Source organism: Pollachius pollachius, assembly GCF_949987615.1.
Source record: "Pollachius pollachius genome assembly, chromosome: 4".
Taxonomy (NCBI): Eukaryota; Metazoa; Chordata; class Actinopteri; order Gadiformes; family Gadidae; genus Pollachius; species Pollachius pollachius.
Window position 1 is genome coordinate 5,991,530 of NC_136937.1, and position 25,663 is coordinate 6,017,192.

Below are 25,663 nucleotides of genomic sequence, written 5' to 3' on the forward strand. Positions count from 1 at the left end.
AAACTATTTATTTGCACAACAGTCGTCAAGGTCGGCCTCATTGTCCGAGGGGCCGCCACCTCAACCCACACCTACTCTGACAGCGTGCATTAGCCCGACATTGTGCACGGTGTCACCCGAGGTCCTGCTGTTTGTATATATAGATACAGCCCTCCTAAGGGTGTGGTTGGGGGCCCTGGGGTCAGTGTTAAAGGGCAGAATCCGGCTCCATTATGCATGCAGGGCCCAGTGAGCTTGTGTGCTTGTCTGCCAGCGAGTGACGAGAGCAAGCGATTCATTTCCCTGCAGTGTGCGAGCGCAAATCAAACAGGACACGTCTGACCTGCCATGGAGCAAAGTCATCTTACCGATTGGTCCTGCGTTGGGCATCCATAATGGATGCCACTGATGTGGGAGGGTTCTGATCATAAGCTGGACATCTCCTCACCCCCTTCCTCTGATCGTCGAAGATTGCACGCTTTTTAGAGACATCATCAACATATGAATATTTGATTCCCCTCATTTCTTTCATCGTTAAAAAGTACAAACGTAAAGTTGTTGTCTACTTGTCTAATGTTCAGAAGGGGAGTTTGTTGAAGCGAGAGAGAGGGCCAACTTCTTCAATAGCTCTGCCAAAAGACAGGAAAATACATGCAGAAGACTTATGTTAAGTATATCTCTTAAAAACATAATTCATATCCTTTTGCATCCATTTCCGATGTGGCTTGTTGCAGCTCAGTAATGATGTTATTGATAACTAATACATCAGCAAATCAATATATCACATATTATCACATTGTCCATCTCAAAGGGACTGGTCCGAGCCAGGGACTGCAAACCACTGCTCTGCATCAGGTGATGATGGGAGATTTTCCAATTAAGGATGGGAGCGATTAGTGTGCATGTTAATGTGAGCGTTGGTTAGCATCTGTTAGCACCCGTGCTCATCCAGCCTTCTGGCCGGCCGAGGGCAGCTCTGCTGTGGCTGCAGACAGGCGGCTAATCGGCTAACAGCCCATCCTGGAGACAGGGGCTTAGTCATTAGACCGGGGTCATCATGGGGGCCTCCTGGGGGCCTCCTGGGGGGTCCCGACAGACCGGCACACGCACGCACGCACGTGCAAGCATGCACACACGCACACACACACACACAGAAACATTCACACAGTTGATGCACATACACACACACACAGACATATACACACACACACACACACACACAATGAACGTATTATGATGGATGTGTGTGGTTTCTACTTCTGTTTAAAGCAGAGTTTTTCGGGGCCTGCTGTTTGAATTTTCTTAATTTTGTAATAACTTAACAATGCAGTTAAATGATCATATCTCTGTAATTAAGAGGCTATAATGTAAATGAGGGGAATGTACCCTAATCTATGGGTACTACGGAGCCTTGGAAACAGCTCAATCAAATGAATTCAATGCTTGTTTAATTGCTTTCATCACCGCCAGTGTGTAAGATGCTAATCCCTCTTATGAACTCTTGTCCGAATTAGAGTGGTGTGTGCGTGTGTGTGCGTGTGTGTGTGTGTGTGTGTGTGTGTGTGTGTGTAGAGCAGGCTCTAGAATTATGCAGGACTTAAGCCACCCCCATCTTACCTCTGACCTGGCGTGTGTGTGCTTCCATGCTGTGTGCGTGCATCCAGGCGTGTGTGTATGTGAGAGCGTGTGGTCTGGTCTCTCCTGCTGTTGGAAACTTTAGCTCGTGTTTGTCGCTTGTATGAGGTCATCCTGCGTGTTGCGGTGCGGTGTTTTGCTTGGGTCTTGGTCTGAGCCGTCTTAACTGTGAGCCGCTCGGAGCCTCGAGACGGACGCGATAAGATCACAGACACCAGATGGCGGCCGAAACACACGCGCGTACACGCACACACACGCACACACACACACACACACACACACACACTCACACACACACACACACACACACACACAGTAATCACGGATTTTTTTTAAATATAGAATATATTTTCATAGAATATAATTCAGCATTTACTACATTTGCTTTAGTAGAAGAAGAGAATGGTAGGCTTTCAATTGGAAAAAACCTGTGACATTTTGAATGTTTTATTTTAGTGGACTTTTAGCCGTCCTTAAAATGTAAATTCAAAATTTCACCGATCTTTTGGATAGTTGGATTAAACGGTCCCGCCACAACATGTCTAAACACACACACAAAACACACAACCTTACTGCCAGTTTAGGCAAAACGGCGAGCAAACCGGAAAAGCGACCCCCCCTCTCGGGAAGGCGGAATGGTAAAGTCTCAATCCCGCAGGCGCGCCCCCGCTCCAGAGGTTCCTATGCGCGCGGCCAGTTGCCAGGGTTTCCACGCGCGCGCCACAATCGCCACGGAACCGCGCGCCCCAGTCACCGCGCCGCTGTGTAGTAGCAGCAGCGCGAGCAGCAGCGTCGGTTAGATATGGCGGCGGACCCGCACCCCGACTGGCTCGCCCGCCTGCCGTCTTCGTGGAGTTACGGAGTGACTCGGGACGGACGGATATTCTTCATCAAGTAAATATCTCTCGGATAGCAGCGCATGGATGTGTATTGGCTCTTCTTTCGATCATTTTTTCCCCCTCCATTTTGGTTCACCTTCTTCCTCCCCCTCCGTTTCTTTACCAACAGCGAAGAAGCCAAAAGTACAACCTGGCTGCATCCCGTTACCGGAGAGGCCGTCATCACCGGCCACCGGAACACGCCAGGTAACCGCCGAGGTGGAGCCCAGACCCCGCGCGGTCACACACGCCTCCTCCTGGGCTCGTTTTCCTGGCGAACCGGCGGGGAACGGGAGACTTTGCACTCCGAAACGCGAGAAGACGAAACAATGTTGGCGCTCTGCAGCAGCAACAGCCTCCTCTGCCGCGCGCAGCGCGCGGTCTCCTCTGGAACGGTAGCCCGCGGTCGCAAAGTGAGCGCGTGAGCTATCGATCAGAGGAGCTCGGGCCGATCAGCGTGCGGTGAGGAGCCCGAGAGGATCAGAGGACCGAGCGCGCAAAGATATCGATCAGAAGAACCTGCGCACGCAGAGTCATCGATCAGAGGAGTCCCGCGCGCAGCGCGCGCGGTGCTCCTCTGATCGATAGATCGCGGTCACTTTGCGACACACTTTTAAAAGTTCCGTCACGTAGCGGGCTAGGTGTAACCGGCTTCACCGCGCATGACCCGCCCGCGGTGACATCTGACACGGTTCTCCTCGGCGTCTTCTCAATGGGTCGCCGCCCACGCTGATGTTGTGACAGCTCGAGATGCGTTGTCTGGTCGCATCGCTTGATTGAGAAAAAAAGCTTTTTTTGTAATTGAGCCCCCCAACGCCGCCTATGGGGTCCCTTTTCAGTGCAGGACCGATATTCTGCAAAGGCGAATCGTAAAAACACACACAACACAACGATAGCAGAGCAAGATACGCGGGTGTAACGCAATCAGCTCGCACCATCTCTGCATGCAAAATAGGTTCCAGCCCGTTTAGATGGAGAGAGGATCGAGTCCCGTTCATAATGTGGGAAACACATCATCCTACTACGGATAAAGACACGCAAGAGAAGTGTGTGAGTGTGTGTGTGTGTGTGTGTGTGTGTGTGTGTGTGTGTGTGTGTGTGTGTGTGTGTGTGTGTGTGTGTGTGTGTGTCCCCGCAGCTATCAGCGTCGCGTCGGTCAACAGCTGCTTATGTTTTTGCTTCTGTTGGCGTTTTTTTTTTCCTTTTTCTCACGGCGCACATTTTGTCTCCCCTTCCCTCCCTCCCTCCCTTCTCCCCCCTGCCTCTCGCAGATCTACCGACGGGATGGGAGGAAGGATACACGTTCGAGGGCGCACGCTGCTTCATCAAGTGAGTGAATCTTAATGAGATGGGGGGGGGGGTGGGGGGGTCGTTTGGGAGCCGCTCACTTGGTCTCTGTCTCTGCCTCAGAGAGCTCGCTTTGTTTGGATCGAGCCCAGTGATTTCCCCATGTCACACAAATCATGTGGCACACGTGCACAGATACACACGCACTCGCGCCCACACACACACTCCTTTGCACAGACCGAGCCCTTCCTGGACACACACACTACACCTGTGTGCTGCTGCCACTAAAGCAAAGCCATGCCCAGTCTCAACTCCTCTCTGCGCTCTCTCTGGTCGCTCCCACTGTCTCTCTCTAGCTCTCTCTGTCTCTCACTCTTTCTCTCTCTCTCTCTCTCTCTCTCTCTCTCTCTCTTAGGGTTGGGAGGGAGGGAGGTTGGCTGCCAGGAGGACATTAGTTTAGACTGTGACTCAACCTGCGCTGAACAGGATCTACTTGTTAATGTGCGTGTGTGTGTGAGAGAGAGAGACAGTCTCTGTGTGTGACAGAGCTTCTGTAGATTTATCGGCGCCAGCTTCTTGTGTACGTTTAAATTTTGTGGACCTGTCTGACTACAAAAAATGCCCTGCAGCGCACACTCACTCACAAACAACCTCACTCACACTATCACAAACTCACACAAACGCAACGCACAGACAAGAAATAACATTATATCGCCTTTTAGGTAATTTATTTTATAGCTTCTCCACTTTGTTGGTTTTTATCAGTGGCCATTTTAAGACTAGCAACTGACACATATGGAGAGCTAATATAGGCGTACTATAAATAGCCTCAAACCACTGCTCCATGCACCACTGTGCACAAACACGCGCACACACAGTCATATAGCTCCGCCGATGGACGTTTTCTCCAAGTTGAGGAACTGCAACGATGGCAAATAGATTCCGTCTCTTCGCAACTGCACGGCGACCTTAAATCAATCAGTATCACCATGCACGAGGGACCTATCTTTGCATCATTGATATGATCTGGTAGCCATGCACATGCAACAGATGCACGCCTCCTATATTTATGGAAAGGTATTCCGGATCACAGCCATCCACATACGCTCCTAATGCTGCCATAGAGCGATCGTATCCTTGTCAGACGCGGACATAAACCGCACTAATGATAGGGAATGCGTGTTGTCCAAAAAGAAAAAAGCCAGCGATGCCTCATCCGATCGTTACGTAACGGCTTCTCTTGACCACAATGAGCCGCATTGGACTCAGCAGCAACAACCGCTGTCTTGTGTGCAGGAGAATGTGGGGAGGCCAGCATTCTGCACAATCTCCTCACAGCCTTTTGCATTCCTCCCAAATACCTCCCTGGTCAGCCGCAGCTCCGTTCTGGACAGGCAGGGCTCTCTTCCTCAGTTTGGGAGAGCATTCACCCGCCCTGCCCTTCTCTGCCGCCTCCTCTGGGTTGGAGAGGGGTTCACGACCTTTGACCTGAGAGACCCTACTTCACACTTGATATGTAGACTCCCCTCTCCCCCCCCCCCCTCCTCTTTCAAAGCGTTTTGGTGCAGCTGCGGCGGCATGTGGCTCAGTTGCTAGTTCGATCCCCTGCTCCTCCTAGCTGAGTGTAGAAGGGTCCCTGAGCAAGACGCCTCACCCTGACTGCTCCCGACGAGCTGGCTGTCGCCTTGCATGGTTGACGCCGCCGTCGTTGTGTGAATGTGTGCATGAACGGATGAATCTTAGGCAATGTTGTAAAGCGTTTTGAGTTGCCACTGGTTAGAAAAGCACAGTATAAATGCAGTCGATTTACCGTTGCTGGCCCTACACTGGGGCTCTGCAGCCAGTTTAGAGTGTTCTTGTTCCTTGCGATGAAAGAGATTCGAAAATTTTCACTGTGTAACGTGCTCAACGCTTTCACCCTTTGACCGCAGATGACCTGCCCTTCTCCATGAGAACCGGCCCTTCTAGTAAGCCCCACACTCACAGCTGAATGGAGGTCTGTGTGTGTTGTATGAGGAGGTAATTACACTCTAGACGGTATTAAACCCTGTCCTCGTGCTGGTTGAGGCAGTACTACAGCGTCATGCCCTTCAAGGTCAACATCGGCCGCGTCCTTGTTTGTCTGACCTCACCGGTCCAGACAACCATCCCATAATGAGCTTGGCAGGGAGTGATGTCATCGAGAGCTCGGAGGGAAACATCACACTCAGCATCTTTCTAAGACACCTAGTTAAACAAAAAAAAACACTGCCTGCAAAAATCGACTCGATTTCCACCGGAAAATAGCTGGTCAATATTTTCGCGATGCGGAGTCGATGTTGCAGACTGCGAGATTTTCCCAGCTCGCGTATGAGGTGGGCCCCTGGAGTGCGTTTTAATAGAAAGTAGCTGAGTGTGACGGTTCATCTCCGGGCCCCGGAGATAGGGAGGAGCGGACGGAAGCTAGTTTGGGCTGTTGATGAGTGGTAGCATCGTGTTCGTTGGTCTCTTGTCCTACATTGGTTAATGGAGTAATCACATTGTTATATAGCCGTTTTTAAAGAGGCTGTCCGGAGCCTGGTTAGCTTAGCATCTCCTCAGCTGTTTAGTTGTTCGGAACATGGCACGGGGACTCGCCTGGCCCTAGTCACAGATCAGGCTTTAGATTTAAGGTCCCCCCCCCCCGATGTGAATCACATGTTGTGATGCGCTACAGGGATGTTATGAACATGTTATTCACATGTTGTGACGAGTAACAGCGATGTGTTTCACATGTTGGGATGAGCTACAGGGATGTTATCCACATGTTGTGATTATATTCACATGTTTTGATGTTATTCACATGTGGTAATGAGTGTTCGAGGTATGTTATTCACATGTTGTGATGTTATTCACATATTGTGACGTTATTCACATGTGGCGATGAGCGTTCGAGGGATGTTATTCACATGTTGTGATGAGCTATAGGGTTGTTATTCAAGTTATGAGCGTGTCTGATTGGAGTTGACGGCTGAAAGAAATCTTTACCTTTAATTCAGATTGTGTGTGTGTGTATGTGTGTGTGAGCCGACTGCAGTGCGTGTGTGCGTGTGCGTGCGCGGTGCGTGTGCAGTGATCCTCAACAGAAGGTCCTGCTCTGCTGACACTTAAGTCTCCGCCTGACTGAACCCAAACCTGAACCCCAACTTCTCTCCTTTTCTCTCCCCTCCCATCGCCTCCGGTTTCAGGGCTTGTTTTTATTCTCTCCTGTTTTTCTTGTCTGATCCTTCTCCTCTCCTCCCCTTCGTCTCTCTTCTCCCTCCCCTCCCCTCCGTCTCTCCTCTTCCTCTTCTCCTCTCCCCCTCCTCTCAATCTCTCCTCTCCCCCACTCCTCTGTCTCTCCTCTCCCCCCTCCTGTCTCTCCTCTCCACCACTCCCTCCCCCCCCCTTTCCCCACTCCTCCTTGCCTCTCCTCTCCCCCTTCCTCTCCATCTCCTCTCTCCACCCCACCCCCCTCCCTCTTCCTCCTCTCCTCTCTCTCCTCCTCCCCCTGTCTTGTGGCTGGCTCTCTGCGTGCTCCTCTTGTTGAGTCCCGTGACATCATCCTCATCATCTTCCTCATCAGTGGGCTGGCCGGCTCCCAGAGGCCACAACCTGATCCCACTAACGTATCAGAGCCCTGAGACGGCAATCCTGGCCGACACACACTTGGCCCCGCCTCCTCCCCCCCAACACACACACACACACACACACACACACACACACACACACACACACACACACACACACACACACACACACACACACACACACACACACACACACACACACACACACACACTTGTGCCCCCCATTCATCAACCGCTTGGCTTGTGTTATTGTGGCTCAGCATTTCTAATTCACGCTGCTCTGGCTGGGTCCTCCACAGACCCAGCTGATGCACTTACACATGCACACGCACTCACAGACACAGACACCGACACACACACACACACACACACACACACACACACACACACACAAACACGCGCACACCCACAAACACTCCTTGACATCACTGTGATAGAGGATGCTCTCTGACGTTTCTTGTGGGACGGTTCTGTTATGTCGAAACACATGTTGATGACGGACGTCCGGCCGCGCTGGCTGACGATCCGGTTCTGTGGCTTTGTAGGATGGGTTCAGACGAGATTTGAGTTCAGACGTTTGACTGTTATTTGCGTGTCGCTAACTGCTGGTGTTAAGTGTTTGTCGCTAGGATTCTTGTCAACTTGTCCACCGTCCCTTTTTGACAACCAGCACTTTACAATTTTAAACAAATTCTTGTAGTCTGTTGGCGGACAGCCTTACCCAATTCCGAACAGCGTGACGTTTTTCACAATTTAGAGGAGTACGTTCAATTAAATGAACAGAATCAGAATCGCTTTTTTGGTAAATCTTGAAACGTGGCCTGACATTTGGAGCCAGGTGGGGCTGGCCTGTGGCTCAGTAGGTGGAGCAGGCTGATAATTGGAAGGTTGCTAGTTCGATCCCCGGCTCCTCCTAGCTCAGTGTCGAGGTGTCCCTGAGCTAGACGTCTCACCCTTACTGACCCCGATGAGCTGGCTGTCGCCTTGCATTGCTGACACCGCCGTCAATGTGTGAATGTGTGCATGAATGGTTGAATGGCAACATTGTAAAGCGCAATGAGGGGCAACTGGTTAGAAAAGCGCTGTATTAATGCAGACCATTTACCAGGAGCCTGAAGGTGGAGGGGTGGGGGTGAGGGTGGAGGCTGGCGTTATCAATTTAGACGCGCTGCAGACGTCCTTCCTGTAACCTGATTCATGGGGAGAAGGAAAACAACACCAAAGGCTATCGATCAATAACTCCGGACCTTGGCCCGCCAGCCGGCCTCATCCCCTGGCACCAGAGGAGCACATGGGGGCATACGTTCTACTTGCCCTGCAGCTATATTTATAAGGAAATCAATGAACAAAAAGAAACAGAAAGAGAAAGAGAAACACCTCCAGTGAAACATATGCTAGTTGCCATGGCTACGGGGCGTCACATGATCTATGAGTCCCGGTTACCCCCACAAACCGTCACACGCAGGCCGCTGTCCACGCATGCTCTGGGTTTGTATAGTCTAGGGTTTTTTGCTAAAGGATGCCTTGTCAGTCTAGCCGGCATGTGCAAATTAGTGAACCGGCAACCCTCCAGTTTCAGATGACCCACTCAGCCTAGAACCTAGAACCATGTGACTCATCATGACACACACCTGTTGCCCATGCATTTGAAGTGGTGTGCTGTCGTGCAGTCCACAGCAAGGGAGCATATGAGCTAACGTATGAGCTAACGTTTGCTAACTAACATCAGGATGCCTATGAGGCTGCGCTGCTGATCGTGTTAATGTATGCTAACTAACAAGCTGCATGCAACAGGACACAAATGAGGCCGCCCTCCTGATAGTGTGCTAACTAGTAGCTTGCCAGAAGGGGGGGGGGGGGGGGGGGGGTTAGAAAATGACACGTCCAGCAGTGTGTCTGCACGTGTTTGTCAGTTGTGATTGCTGTGTTTTAGGTTGGAGACTCCACCACTAAAGTGGGTCATTGTCTGGGTGGGGCTGCTGTAATGATATATTGTTTCCTGCTCAAGACACTGTGGATTCGAGTCCTGCCACACCACAGTGTTTCAGAGATGGCCGAGCCAGCCGCTCTCCGTTCCCCGTGTTAAATGGGACACCAGTTTTTAAATCGTGTCAATGTTTAATGAAGTTCTTAATTATTGAACACATCACACATCACGTCTGCAGCGTCTGGGCGGCGACACCAAAGTGGCAGACAGTCCATTATGCAACATATGACTTCGTTCATGTCTGTTATTTATGACTCATGAACCTGTTGAAGCTGACTACGAGAGCGCTCCACCAGTCGATGTTCTGATCGGGACCTCGTAGGAGAACCTGGGAAGAAGCTGGAGAAGGAGTTTAATATGGAACGGCTGATTGGGTCAAACTGTGTGGAGACAGGAGGACAGAGTCGTTTATCACTTGTGTTTACTGTGATCCTGACATGAAGATGATGTCAGTTGGATTCATTTGAAGGGCTGAGCACACGCACACACACACACACACACACACACACACACACACACACACACACACACACACACACACACACACACACACACACACACACACACACACACACACAGCTGCTGTTTGCTAACAAACTTAATCCCCTCGTGTGTGTTGTTGAAAACATCAAACCCAAACTTAAAATAGTAATGTTCTGGTAATACATCACCATTATCTATTGAAGGAAGAAATTTTCCTCCCTAGATATTTATACAACATTGCATGCATTTTCATGGATAAAATATTCACAAGATATTGTAATCCCTTTGCCTTGGGTCTTCATTTGTTCAGAACATCCACACACACACACTCTCACACACACACTGACTAAATAAAGGAAAGCTGACAGATCTAGGATACTTTGTGAGTAATGAGCCTTTAACTATCCTCTCCCCTGATTGGCTCTGTGATGAGTGTTGTCACCGATAAAACAACTTAAATGAGTGACTTTCTGTGACAATAATTCTAGAGAACTTACAGTATTATAAACCATTCGTGAACAAAAAACTCATTTTGAAGTAGACCGACCCGTGACCAAATTATGGAAAGCGTACAGAATAAATGTCACAACAAAATCTTATTTCTAGAACAGCACTAGTGATATTGGCCCAGAAGTGCACTGGGTGAATCTATTCTTAACTGTGATAAGCTTCACCATGTTGCAGTTTTGTTGATGGAGATAAGTGGGGGATGCTGTGGGCTTCATATGCAAAACACAGGTTAACCATATCCAGGTGTCAGTTGAAGTAATTACACTCATTTGAAACGAAGTGGAGCTAAGAATAAAAAATGCCACTTAAAATAAAATATTTTAAACTTTACTCTTTATATCTTTCGAGAGCTACTCTTTTTTGGAATTGGGTCATCGTGTGATCAGTCTGTTTACTTCCAGACACAATTTGGTTTCCTCAGTTTCATATTATTCTATTATCTCTGCCAGCCCTGGTTTAGAAAGAGCAGCAGTTGTTATGGTTTGGATTTGACTGTTTGATCAACCTCCTCAGTGTGTGAGCCAAAGGTGACATCACACCTCTCCCTACCCCTCCCTCCCTGTGTGTCTCACTGATGGGTGTGTTTGTCTGTCTGTCTGTCTGTCTGAGGTCGGCTCTCACTTCACCTGAGCCCTTCTCAAAACAGTGGAGTTGGCCACCAAACGCGTTAGTCGGCTCCTAGCCCGCTCTCATAGCTATCAGGTCACTAACTAGTGGTTAACCCCCGACTGACGAGTCAACCACTAGTTTGGGACTTGATACCCAGGAAAACGGGCCGTACATGTTGGGTTTAGAAAGCCTGTGGAGAGGAATGCTTGTTGGCGCAACAAAGGAGTGGATCCAGCGGGCATAGCATTAACACGGGCCAAATCACAGCCGGGCTTCCACTGGTGTCTGAACCAGGAAGAGATCAGTACACAAACACACGCAGCATTATCCATGCCTTGAGTTCACCTCCCCATGACTCCTCCCTCCAGCCGCCTGCCAACAGGAACGGCTTTGACCTGTGATTGGCCCTGATACTTCGTCCTCATGAACAGCGTTGACCTGTGGTTGGCCCTGATACGTCCTCCTCAGGAACGTTGACCTTTGATTGGCCCTGATACACAAGCATTAGGAGACACAAATTTACATTAAAATTCGGGGCATTCAGCAGACGCTATAATCTGAAGCGATTTACAATAAGTTCCTTTGTCAGAAGCAAGAGAAACAACAATATATCGCACAGTAAGGTTGTTCATAGAACCAAGTGCCAAGCACTAACAATAGCTAGGTGAACCCTTTCCCTGTATACAACAAAGATAGCTAGGATAAGATGCTACACCGAGCTAAGTATTATTTTTAAGTGTCAGGAAGTAAAACATACAATAAGTGCGTACATGAAGAGCCAGGACATACAACATACAATAAGTGCGTACAATCAGTGCGTAAGAGGGTTGTGGGGTTGTGATATGCTCGGGGGGGTAAGGGGGTCTCACAACTGAAGACTGTTGAGATGTTCTCCCCGTCTCAGTGCGTGAGAACAAGAGTCTAGGAGAGTGTTTGAGTGTTTGAGACTGTTTTCTCACCCAGCTGCAGAGGGGGCGTTCTCCACGTTGAACCTAGATTACCTCACCACGGGACCTGGTGCGGAACAGAAGCTCTCCGAACTATTAAGTCACGAGTGTGGCTCGTTCATCACCGTTGGTGAAGGAGCAAAGTCGTCACTCTGCCGTCTTGTGACACGTAATGCGCCTCCCCCCCCCCCCCCCCCCGTGACGTCAGACGACAGGGGGAATTAAGACTTGATGTCCCCGTCTGCCTCTGTCTCCGGGTGGCTGCACAGTGTGTCCACCGTGTAGCGCGCTCCGTCTCTGGAGGGGCTGAATGTTGACGAGGAGTGTAATCAAGCAACGGAACACGCACGCACGCACGCACACACACACACACACACACACACACACACACACACACACACACACACACACACACACACACACACACACACACACACACACACACACACAGACAAAACACACACACAGTGTCAAACGTCTCGGGGATTATGGATTGAAAGTAAGACAACAAACATCTTCTTTTGTGCCAACTTTTGTGCTCTCTGAAGTCAGAAGCACATATTGACTGTGCGCAGCGCAGCCGTGCATGAGGCACACCCCCCCCGCAACTGGGACGGCCAGCCCTCAAACCGACGCTCCATCTAATTACTCACAGATCAGCAGATCCTCTTCTGCAAAGACCCCTTCTGACTCACTCTGACGGGGCTGGCAGGCTGCACTGCTTCAGTGTCTCTCGCCCCCCTCGCTCTCTCTCGCTCTGATGTATTGACAAATGCTCTGATTCTACAGAGTCATGAGTTATGAGGGAGACATTTGGACCGGAGACGAGTCCCGCCTTTTTAGCACGCTTGTGTTTACTGTGGTCCTGACATGATGACGCCCTCCAGATTTATTTGAGGGGCTGAACTGCTGCACGCACACACACACACACACACACACACACACACACACACACACACACACACACACACACACACACACACACACACACACACACACACACACACACACGACCACTCTGGCTTCTTGTTTAAGGAGGTCCACTCTGTCCACGTCAGGTTCCAGTGTTTCTAACTATTGATTTTATCTCAACATAGTTTTTTCCGAAGCCTATTTCTTTTACTGGAATAAAGTGCATTCTGGAGCAGTGGGTGACTGGTCGTGGAATAATGCCGTCTGGGATCTGAGACAATGAACAGGAAAGGCTTAACACATTTCTTACTCTCATTTTCCTCAGCTCAATAGGCAGATCCGTCGATTAATAACCAACTCCCCCCGGTGATTCATAGAAGGTGTGAATACAAATGTGGGATTATACTTCTGCATCGAGAGTGGCTCTCGCTACATCAGTGTTGTATTGATGGGTCGCGTCCTGACGGTACTCTTACTTTCTTATCTTCACCGAGAGCGTGGAGACTCACGGTGTTGCCACGGCAGCTATTCAACATAGAGGTATGAATGAAGCTTGACTGTGAAACCCACCCAGCTGGAGAAGGATATTATAGCTTTACCTCGGCTCACGTCTACATTAGAAGACATGGAGCTAACATGGCCGCTGAGTCGGTATTCCTGTGAAGACATGGAGCTAACATGGCCTCTTGGTCGGTATTCCTGTGAAGACATGGCGCTAACTTGGCCGCTGTGTTGGTATTCCTGTGAAGAGAGTCCTATCTTGCTCTGAAATCCCCTTTTTATTACCACTTTATTCACAGGTGACAAAGCAAACAACAGACTATACAGAACAACACCAGCTGCAGTACAGGCAAATATAACAATGACCTTTACAGCGAATGTGCATCTCTGTAAAGTCAGCAGGTCAGAACTATGCTGCAGAACAACTACAAAACCTCATGTTGTTGCTTATGTCAGAGAGCTACCAGCGTGACTGAATCTCAATATGGAGCTGGATCTTCTGCTGACCTCTTTGTGTCTGTGTGTGTGTGTCTGTGTGCGTGTGTGTCTGTGTGGGTGTGCATGTGTGTCTGTGTGTGCGTCTGCATGTGTGTCTGTGTGTTTTTGTTATCTCTACACCTTTTTATATTCGTGTGCTATGTCTCAGTATCTCTTTCCCGTTTACTCTCTCCTGCCCTCTGTCTCTCTCCTGGTATTCTCTGTGTGCTTAGTGTTAGTTTCTCTGTGTGCTCTCATTCATTCTCCTACACTTCGGCGGCTGGCCTGATGTGTGCCTTACCCAACGAGCCTTTTTACGACTCATTTAGGTTTTGAAAAGCTTTCCTCTGCTGCCATTCTTCCATTCTTCTTGCGTTCTACAGGCATTCTGCCGAGCCAATGGAAAGCAGTGGCAATCGTGTTATCAAAACAAAGATTAAAACATTTGCATCATCATGTCGGCCACTCCTGAGATCATCCATTGGTAAACATTATTTTGTGACTCAATGGATTTTATTACAGGAAAACAGCCAAATATATTCTTCCCAGATCTGGTGTTGGGATGTGACCATGTTCCATAGGGAGCCGGCCGTTCCGTTGACGGCCTGCGTAGTATATCACACGGGAGGGACCGGGATGGAGGAGGGGGATGACTTTGAATGACCTCTCCTGGGAAACACCATTCGTTTTACTCAGCATCCGAGGTGGAAGAAAACGTGTGTGTGTGTGTGTGTGTGTGTGTGTGTGTGTGTGTGTGTGTGTGTGTGTGTGTGTGTGTGTGTGTGTGTGTCGGGGGTGTTTAATGTGTGTTAGCCAGTGTGATGTGTTCCCATCCCCCCCAAAATTCATCTGAGATTAATTTATCTCGCTCTCTCCCTCCACACCTCTCTCAACCACCAGTGTGTATGCATGTCCGCGCGTTTCTGCGTGTGTGTGTGTCCTGTCCAAGTGTGAAGTCCGGTATTCCTGTAGACAAATAAGAAGGCAAATTGATTCCTCTGTGAATCAGAGGCGGCGAGTGTGGAAGCTAATGTCTGCCAGACCCGTGCGTGTCTCACACTTTAGCTTCTTCCTAAGCGGCTATGCTAACCTTAAGCGTTGCTAATGTAATGAATTTTTCGAGTGTCTCTGGGGTCTGATGCAGCAGTTCTCTCGACCCCAGCGCCCGATTCAGCTTTGCACGCACGTATGTGCCCGTACTGGATGTGTATGCTCGTAAATTAAAGCGTTGATGATTTAAAGCCGATGCAGACATCCACAGGAAGTGAGATCACAGGTTCCCAGAGGAAGTCCACATCGTCTGTTTCCTCTCCGACCGTCCTTGCGAGCGTCTAGAGAGCCCATTGCTGTAATTACCGGTCAGCCGAGGGCACGCATGCACGCACACACGTATGCAAACGCATGCACGCAGGCATACGCACAACTGCATCGTTCAGTTGATGCTGTGTCTGCGTATTGGCGGTTGTCCTTCAGCCAAGAAACACAGATTAACGCCAAAACACACACAAAGCAACCGAATACACAGAAACACTACTGTAATATTGGACTTTATGTACGCACTTATTGTATGGTGTACGTCCTTGCACTTTAAAATAGTAATTATTATCTTATCCTAGCTATCTTTGATGTATATGGGGAATGGGTTACCGATATATTGTTGTTTCTCTTTCTTCTGACAAATGTACTTATTGTCAGTCGCTTCAGATCTAACATTCTGCTCAATGCCCTGACTGTAAATATTGGTTTCTTCATGATAATCGTCACATTGAATCCCCATCCATCACTGTAGACACACCTCACACACACACAGTGTAACAGACCCACCTGTCCTCCAAAGTGAGTGATCAGAGTCTGTTGCATCACACGCTGTGAACCTCAGTGTTCTCTGTTGTCCTGCTGAGAGGTATCACACCGTACGTCCTGACGCGGTTACGACCGCCTGGACCCACCGCCTGACACTGACCGGCCGATCGGCCATCAATCTCCCCGTTCAATAAATACGCTGCGTGTTTAGCGACCGCGGCGCCGCCGCCGCCGCCATGTGGGCCGGCGTAATGGAAGCTTGAGATATTGATCGGACACGTGAGCAGTGAGACGTGGCCGTTGTTTTACTGCAGGGATTTAACTAGGCCTGCATAGAGGAGAGATACAGACATCTAGGAGGGATGGGGGGAGCGCACACACACACACACACACACACACACACACACACACACACACACACACACACACACACACACACACACACACACCCTTAGATGTATACAAGGACAAGGAAACACTCTTACACACACCTGCACCGGCTCCACGCAGACACACACTGTCACATAAAGACACACACACATGGTCTAGTTTGCCAGCATTTCCGATTATTATTAACAATATTACCACTTTGTCAAATTGCCTGGGTTAACGACACATTGAACGCACATTAAGTATAACAGAAAATATAATATTTTCCTTGTACCTGTGTGTAGCCCCACCCACCCAACCAACCTCTTCCCCCTCTTCTTCAATCATTCTTCTCTCTCTTTCCATCCACCTCTCCTCTTCCTGTATCTCTCTCTCTCTCCATCCTCTGTTCACCCCTCCTCTCCCTCTCTCTGCCCCTCTCCTCTCAGTTCATCATCCTCTCCACCTCCACCCTGTTCCCCCTCTCCCTCCACCCTCTCCCCCTTCCTCGTCCCTGGGTCTCCGGTCCAGAGTGCCCTGGCCTGGTTGCCGGCGGCCCTATGCTGCTCCAGTCAGGGTGATTGGTAGCGCTACAACACGCGTAGCTGCAAGGCCAGGTGTGATTAATGCGGCGCCGGGCTCCGCTGGTTCTGGAAGGAGCTGGACTTTACTGCTGCGTAGGCTATTACTCTCCCGCTCTGCCATCTGCTCTGTCTGCTTTCACTCCCCCTCCCTCTTACCGCCCCGATGTACTTTAAAACGACACCGCAATGTCGTGTTCGTGGAACCGGCATGTGGCTCCGGAGGCGGAGCCGGTTGGCTGTTCACCGGAAGGTTGCTAGTTCGATACCCGCCTTCCCTAGCGTGGTGTCGAGGTGCCCCTGAGCAGGACACCGCACCCCCGACTGCTCCCGACGAGCTGGCTGTCGCCTTGCATGGCTGACTCCGCCGCCGGTGTGTGAATGGGTGATTGTTGGGCAATATTGTAATGCGCTTCGAGTGGCCACTGGTTAGAAAAGCACTGTATAAAAACAGGAGCTGCTTGACTTACACCGCTGCCTGGGAGTTTTACAACCAGGGTCCTGCCGGAGCAGGAGGCTAACAGATGAGCCACTACGAGGTGGATGGCCTTGGGAGACCCTCTGTCTCTCCCTCTCTCTCTGTCTCTCCCTCTTCTGTCACTTTCTCTCTCTGTCCCTGTCTCCTTCCTTTTTCTCACTCTCTCTTTCTCTTTCTCCCTTTGTCTCTGGCTCGCTATCTCTATATACCTCTCCATCTATTGATCTCCTTCCATTCCTTCTCTATTCTGTTCCTGTTATCCCTTCTGTGTCCTGTCTTTAACCTCTCATCCCATTAAGATTTTACTCATTCACTCTCTTTCTATTGTCTCGTTCTCTCTCTGCCTCTCTTCTCTCCTCCCTTTCTCTTCCTCATTTTCCTTCTTTCTCTCTCTCCCTCTCTCTGTCTCTCTCTCTCTCTCTCTCTGTCTCTCTATTCTCTCTCTTCTCTTTCTCTGTATCCTCTCCCTCCCTCTCAATCCTAGAGCTCATCTCCCATCTGAGGATAAAGAGCAGACCGATAGGTAATCTACTCGCCAGGCTGCCCAGGATTACAGTGATCTGGGATCCGGAGTGTATCTGTATGCATGAGTGTGTGTGTTGTGCCAAACCGATATAACATTCACTCAGTCCAATACTGGCTCTGTCAACACGCTAATGTTCACAATCTGCTTTCTGGAAAATGAGAGTTCTAGCCTACCAACCCTCATGTGTGTGCGGTATGTTTGCATGTGTGGGTGTGTGTATGTTTGCGTGTGTTTGTGTCTGCGTGTGTCTTTCCATGTGTTAGTGTGTATTTTTCCGCGTGTGTGTTTGAGAGAGACAGTGTGCGTGTGTGTGTGAGAGTGTGTGTTTGCGTGTGGGATTGTAGGTTTGTGTGCGTGTGTGTCTGTGTGTGTGTGTCTCCCATTTGCTTGCCAACCCCTCCTCCCCCAAAGAAAAGCCCTCTCATAAATGGATGATGAAGTGGAAACAGATTTTCGAAGGTGGACCCGCTTATTGGATGGAGAGGGGTGGGGGGTGGGGGGGTCTGGTTGTGGTTCTGAGAGCAATGAGAGGGCTGTCTGTATGGGGTGAGATCACACCGGGACGTGTATGCCTGGCTCGGGCTGGGAGGAGGGGGGCTGGGTGTGAAGGCAGCTTCTGTGCGGAGTCCTGGAATCAAACACGGAGCAAGACCAGGATGGAAAACATGGTCCCAATATAAGGCATTTTAGTTGGAACAACATCCCTAACTCTGTGTGTGTGTGTGTGTGTGTGTGCGTGTGTGTGTGTGTGTGTGTGTGTGTGTGTGTTTGTGGTCAGACAAAGAAACACCTACACAGACACTCACCTATCATCTTTTTCATCCTTCTCTCTCCTCTCCTCTCCTCTCCTCTCCTCTCCTCTCCTCTCCTCTCCTCTCCTCTCTCCTGACCCACCTACCTACTCTAGCATTCTGTTACCACTTTGTGTGTGTGTGTTTGTGTTGGTGAGTCTCTACATCCACACATGACATGAGAAAAGGCTGTACTGTGTGTCAGTCTTCTCTACATTACACTAGTCAAGCAGTACGACAGAACTCAGAGCATCTGTGCCTTCACATGTTTGTGTGTGTCATGTACAAATGCACACGTTTCCCAGGTCACATGACATCGTACATCCATCTCGTAGCTGTACTATAAACATTGTTTTGTTTTAGAGTTGTTCCGGAAACACTGAAATACAAATATGCTAACTAGCCTTTTATGCTGGCGGTTAGTGAAGTACTCATTAAAATGGAAGCTAACCGTATCCTAGCCACGTTTTGCTCCCGCTAGCTCATCAGGAACACTGCTTCGCACGGCCAGAACTCAACACTAAAGGCTCAGTTATGGTTCCACGTCGACGCAACGCAATGACAACGCAGACGATTAGACAAAGTCGTGAACCTGTTTTGGTTCTGCGTTGGGTTTTACTGAGCGGATCAATCACAGCCCTTGCTGCTGCGTCGCACCGACGCAAGGTTGCAATTTTTGGGAGGCGCACGTCAGGCCCTTGTGGTGGACGCAAGGAGGGTCCGCAAGGACGTAATTGTTCCGTAAACCCCCTTGCGTTGCGTCGACGTGGAACCGTAAACCTTTACACTTGAGGGATCTTTATGTGTTTTTGTCTATTTCCTTAAAGCATGTTTGAATGTTTTTCTGCTCTCCCTTTAAATGCAACCCACGAGCTGAGCGGCACTGGTTTCCAGTCCAACAGATCTATGTTTATATTGATGGAGGGAACGGCTGTGGGCGGTGGATTATACTTCCATGGACATGCACGCATAAACACAAACACACCACACACACGCAACATTATACACACATACACATACATACATACACACATTCATACATACGTACATGCATGCATACATATACACACACACACCGTACATAGACTATACATATACATACACACACACATTATGCACATATGCACAAACACACCAAACAAACATACATTATACACATACGCCCACGTACACAAACACACACACGCACACTTGACAGCCCAGAGATTTGAGGCTGAAAAGCCTTGTGTGTGTTTTATCGTGAATACACTGAATGTATGCACATGCCTATACTTTGAAATCCTACACTCCTGCAGGTGGTACAACAGCATCCTCACCGACTGTATCTCCTGGTCGTCCTCACAAGCGCTAGCCTTCACAGTTAGCATAGCGGCCGTGCCCCAATAAACCTTTTAACGCAACAGAGCTAATGCTAGCTGGGGTTGTTAACTCTAATTAATTGTCTCTCTCTCGCTCGCTCTTTCTCTCTCTCGACCCAATGTTTCTCTCTCTCTCTCTCTCTCTCCCGACCCCAGGTTTGTTCTAAATCCATGTCCTCATTACAGTCCTCATTGATGTCGTGATTATGATGCACCAAAGTGAGAGTAGTAATAATATTAATAATATGCTGAGGGAGGCAATTACGGAGATGGCTGTTGATATATCAAATTAAATGGTCAGTGCTCTCGAATTCATGGTGTTAACGCTGGACTCAGTGGTCCAAGTGCAGATGCAGAGGAATGGGGACCTGTGGAAGAGAGGACTGAGATCTCCCTCTTCAACCCCCCCCCCCCCCCCTTCTTATTTCTCTTATCTACTTATATCTCCCAGCTGATAGATTTTTTATTCCTCTGCCTTTTGATAGCATCCCTTATCTCTCGCTCTCTCTATCTCTGTCTCTCTCGCTCAAGCTCTTGGTCCTTCTCCCTCTCTCACTGACTCCCCCTGATCATCTTGTCTGCATCCGCACGCAAGCTTTTCGTTTGAAGACACAGCCCCCCACCACTGGTTCTCCAGGTGAACCCCCCCCCCCCCAACACCTCAGTACCCAGTGGGAGGTGTGATGGACCCACTGCACCACGCCGGAGGTGACCGGGGTGGGAGGGAGGGAGGGAGGAGACCTGAGAGGGAGGGGAGGGGGGACTGACCTCCGGACCACAGGAGGACGTTTGTGTGAGATAAAACGTTTTTTGTAGAAGATAGAGAGGTTTCGAGGTCAGTCAAGAGGGAGGGGGAGGGAGGGAAGGAGGGAGAGTATGTTTTAGTATTCCATCCATAAGGAGAAGCTGTTGCTGACAGCTTACACAAAGTTCAGCCCCAATCACACACAGAAACCACCTTGAGAAAACATACACGCATACACATGTGGACGCCAGGGACAAACAGAAATCCATACACCCACGAATGTACACAAAGACCAACAGAGACGCACACAGTCGCATACCAAATACGCACACGCACACTCGGAGGAGCCGACAGTGAAATGTAAACACTGCGACTTAAGGAACTTAGCTCTGCGTTCCTCCATCTCGCTGTGGAACGCAGGCGGTGTCCAGGCCTCCCTCTTTTCACGACTGGTTCTACGGGGAGCTCTCACTGCTGCTGCTACTGCTCACACACGCTAGCCTTCACAGTAGGCATAGCGGCCGCACTCACATAAACCTTTTAACGCAACAGAGCTAATGCTAGCTGGGATTGTTAACTCTTATTAATCGTCTTGGCTCCCTCTCTCTCTCGCTCTCTCTGTCTTGAACCAAGGTTTTCCTCTCTCTTCAAGGTTTTTCTCTCTCTCGAACCAAGGTTTTTCTCTCTCGAACTAAGGTTTTTCTCTCTCAAACTAAGGTTTTTCTCTCTGGAACCAAGATTTTTCTCTCTCAAACCAAGGTTTCTCTCTCTCTCTCTCTCTCTCTCTCTCTCTCTCTCTCTCTCTCTCTCTCTCTCTCTCTCTCTCTCTCTCTCTCTCTCTCTCTCTCTCGCACGCTCTCGCTCTCTCACTCTCTAAATGTGTCTGCACACAGATTCATGGGAGTACGGTGAGTGTGAGTGTTTGTGTGGGTCGGTGTGTTTTCTGGGTGTGTGTGTGGGACTGTGTGACAATGTGTTTGCATTCTTGGTCGCTGTGTTTACTGTACATAAGGGGAGCGTTGGCTGGTGTGGTGGTGCTGGCTGCCAGGCAGGCCTCCCTGGTGTACCCAGAGCCAGACCGCTGATGCACACCTGCAGTGCTTCGTTTACTGCAAGCTAGCGAATCAGCAGTCACCAAGCCTGCATAAGGCAGGCCCCCCCCCCCAGCTCTTCCTGACCGGTGCTTTAATTGAACCCCAGTGTTGAGATTCAGCATCCTAAAGAGCACCATAAAGATGTCCCGTTAATGCCTGTGTGTTTGAATCACTGCAGACTGTGTCCGACACATTGGGTACAGGATTCGTGGCACTACAGTCGAGAGAGAGCCGTAGACCCTCAAGTCGTCTTTATTTGCAGTAAAAATACTTTCAGAATCACTGTTACAATAGTTAAGGGGTACATCCACTATTCAGAGTACAATGTTAAATGCATATCATACCTTTGTGATTCATGGCTGTGCTTTCTCTGAAAGGCATCTCAGCATGAGACTGCACAACCTTTGTGTTGGGTCTCTATACTGTCCTAGAGTCTATGGGCCTGTGTGATGCTACAGGTTCATGGGTGGTAGAAACCGGGGAAACTGATTGCATACTAAGACCAGCCCTGTCCCAATACCTACCGAACCCTACCGCTGTTAGCCCCCCTTAGCCCTACTGTTCTTAGCCCTCCCTTAACCCTTAGCCCTATGGATGGGGTGCCCTAGCTCTGTGGGGGTTCCAGCCGTCCCGGTCAGCCATCTGTTGGAGGGCTTCCAGATGCAGACTGTCTGTGTTTTACCTGGAAGTGCATCTCTGACTCGATCTGCATCCCCACTGTTCAGCTGTATCTCTGTGTGCGATGCCCCGTCAGCGAGAGCTACTGAGAAATGCAGTATGCAGAAGTGTTTAGACTTAAATGGTGCATTCTGTCCTTGCTGACGGTTGTACCCGCGTTGGGGGGGCGAAGCTTCTTACAGCCAGCCGGGACCGCAACGTCCACCTGTGATGTCAATTCCTGGAACTAGGGGAATGGGGAAAGGTGTGTGTGTGTGTGTGTGTGTGTGTGTGTGTGTGTGTGTGTGTGTGTGTGTGTGTGTGTGTGTGTGTGCTTTTCCCCGTTGCCCTTTTTGTGATCTTTACTCCTTGAACACATTGTGTACTTTCTATTGGTACTGTTGTGACATTTTGTGCAGATGTGTGAGTTGCATAGAGAGATGCACCAAGTGTGGGCTGGAACCGTGGGACAGTGCCATGCTCAGGGGCAACATGATGAGGCAGAAAGAGCAGCAGTACCAGCATACACTGATAGAGGCCGAGTATCTTAATACGATCTTGGGGACGTTCTGAGAAATCCGAAATTGGAACATTTACTGCAAAATGTTGGAACTGGTTTGGACCAGAGCCTTCTGAACGTGTGGGTCTCATTAAAAGCCCAAACCGGGGACTGTATGAAATATAATAAATAATGTGTTGAAATTCCATCCCTCCCCACCCAGAGGAAAAACCATCCCTCCCTCCCAAAGTGTGTCAAGGTTCAACCTTTTAGAACGACGATTAAGCATAAGTAAGCATTCTTCAAATCCAGTCTGACCTTCTGCTGAACTTTTGAGGGTCACCCGAGGGGAGCTTTGAAGGCCTGGGAGAGCGTCTTCAGAGGCCACTGTGTTCCAGACGCTTCTCCCTGTGACACGGGGACCGTGGTGCCGCAGGGACCAAGTCTTCAGAGAACCAACGCAGCCGGGAAGCTCATAGTTACACCTTTTATTTCTCTCCATCTCCCCATCCTCTGTGTTTGTGTGTGTGTGTGTGTGTGTGTGTGTGTGTGTGTTTTTGTGTGTCCAAGGGCACAAGTAGAACATCACTATATTTAGTTTGGTAGCTAAGAATCACCTGACAGAAGATACCCCCAGGGAAATGATTCGCACACACACACATAACACACACACACACACACACACACACACACACACACACACACACACACACAAACGCTCCATCTACAAACTGCTCCATCTACAAACTGAATTAATTCCCCGACATACCCCGGCGGATTCGGAGACGCGTGGAGCGTCATTCATTAGTTAGTAGAAGCGATCCATGATAAATGATGACTCTTTACTCCGACTGAGCATCACAAGCTGGACGGCCTCATATGTGACGACACGCCCAGTTACTGTACGCTACCACGGACCCACACAGTAGCTTGTGTTAGCACGCTACTGTATGCTAGCAAGGAACCACACAGTAGCTTGTGTTAGCACGCTACTGTTTGCTAACACGGACCCACAAAGTAGCTTGTGTTAGTGCGCCCAGCTGTACGCTAGCTTGTGTTAATACGCCCAGCTACTGTACGCTAGTACGGACCCAAACAGTAGCTTGAATTAACACGCCCAGCTACTGTACGCTAGCTTGTGTTAACATGCCCAGCTACTGTACGCTAGCTTGGGCTAACACGCCTTAGCTACTGTACTCTAGTACCCACACATTAGCTTGTGTTAACATGCTTCTGTATGCTAGCCCAGCTACTGTACACTGGCACGGACCCATAAACTAGCTCGTGTTAGCACGCCCAGCTACTGTACGCTAGCCCAGCTACTGTATGCTAGCATGGACCAAAAAAGTAGGTTGTTTTCAGCCAGTACCAGTGCAAAATGTTTCCTCATTTGCCTAATGAAGATGGATGGGTCTCTGTTCAAGTACATTCTATCTCACTCAATTTGGATCAAATGCATCCTTTTGAAGTCGTGTTGAAATATAACAACAAATCATTGGCTTGATATAAACAAATTTGGGAACAACATTTTTTACTGCCTAGAAATGTTCAAGAACATTGTGTATTTATGTATCTGAATGCGTAACTAGTACCACTGTAAATTGCTCTGAATTCTGTCAGTGCAGAATAAACATCTCTGTACAAACAGGAGCTGGTTTCTAGAGCAGTCATACAGCTGCAGAAGGTCAACCTTCCTGTCTCTACACTAGGGGGCGGGGTCAGGGTCAGGGGGCATGTCCAAGGGGTACCAGCCTGAAATGTGATTGGTTGTCCCGAGGGTCACCCCGGCTCAATTGGTTTTGAACTTGTCATTCAAAATCAGAAACAGAAGGGGCGTTTACACAATGCTGCACAATGTATCTTTGATAAGTTTCTTTGTTATTGTCCTAGTTTTTTGCCTGTTTATCAAATGCACACACACACACACACACACACACACACACACACACACACACACACACACACACACACACACACACACACACACACACACACACACACACACACACACACACCGCCCCACAAATACACACACACTCCGCCCCACACAGGCAGCGAAAGCTGAATGACGAAGCTGATCTAAGCCTTGGGGATGAACTCCTGGCTCTCTCTCTCACTCTTTGTCGAGAGGTGAGGAGGTCAGGAAAGAAAGTGAAGTCAGGGAAGGTGTGGGAGTGAGGTGTGGTCATGACACCCTCTCTCAGCTCTCAGTTCTCAGACGGTGAAGGCTTCATGGAGGAGAACAGGCCGGATGGACAGACTCACTAGCGGACAGATGGCCTGTAGCTATGGTCTCTGAGCAGCCAGCTGGGGTAAGAGCGCTCGCTGAGTTGCGTAAAGGCCCCTGAAACCCACGAGGTCCCGGGGCCCGCGGGTGTTGTTCAGGCCGAGGTACGGCGAGGTGAGGTGAGCCTCTGCAACCTTGTGTGTTTCAACTCGTGAGAGGAAGGAGGACAGACCAGCGGCCTGCGAGGCTCTCGCCCTGAAGTCAGGCGAAACAGCAATTACCTTGTTGTTTCTAAGTGTTCCGTTATGGAAAAAGCAAAGCAGCGTTTTCCATGTTAACTGCCTCTTTCTCAGTGAAGCCTTTGAAAAGCGTTTTCGTGACGCAACTCAAGCAGTAACGTATACCTCCTACCTCTGTGAATATGATCCATGAGAGAAATGCAACGAAGGACCTGGAAATAAGGATGAAGAAAATTGTCAAGATTTTCAATCCCCGGTTTCATTTGCTGTATGTATGAATGTATCCATATTTTAACATAATGGATACAACTGCAGCAGCTGATATATCATTATGCTACATGGGGTTGTTCCGAAATGTATATTTGCGTTGCAGACATTGAATGAATTGCAAAATAAAAAAAAGGGAATAGCGTTTTTTTATATATTAAACCATATATTCCACTCCAGCAGGATAGATGCGTGTGATTCTAGCTATATAACGTTCCAGTGTGTTTTAAGACAAAC

General features: G+C 49.2%; 1 protein-coding gene across 1 annotated transcript in view; it reads left to right on the forward strand.

The window, feature by feature from the left end:
* The first annotated feature begins 2,318 nt into the window (after positions 1 to 2,318).
* LOC307074858 (pleckstrin homology domain-containing family A member 5-like) overlaps positions 2,319 to 25,663 on the forward strand; it is a 61,841-nt gene continuing 38,496 nt past the window's right edge. The window contains exons 1-3 of the mRNA XM_079735246.1: positions 2,319 to 2,508; positions 2,623 to 2,699; positions 3,764 to 3,821. Of these exons, the coding sequence (XP_079591372.1) occupies positions 2,417 to 2,508; positions 2,623 to 2,699; positions 3,764 to 3,821 (227 nt within the window). The 5' untranslated portion in view covers positions 2,319 to 2,416. The remainder of the gene's footprint in view (positions 2,509 to 2,622; positions 2,700 to 3,763; positions 3,822 to 25,663) is intronic.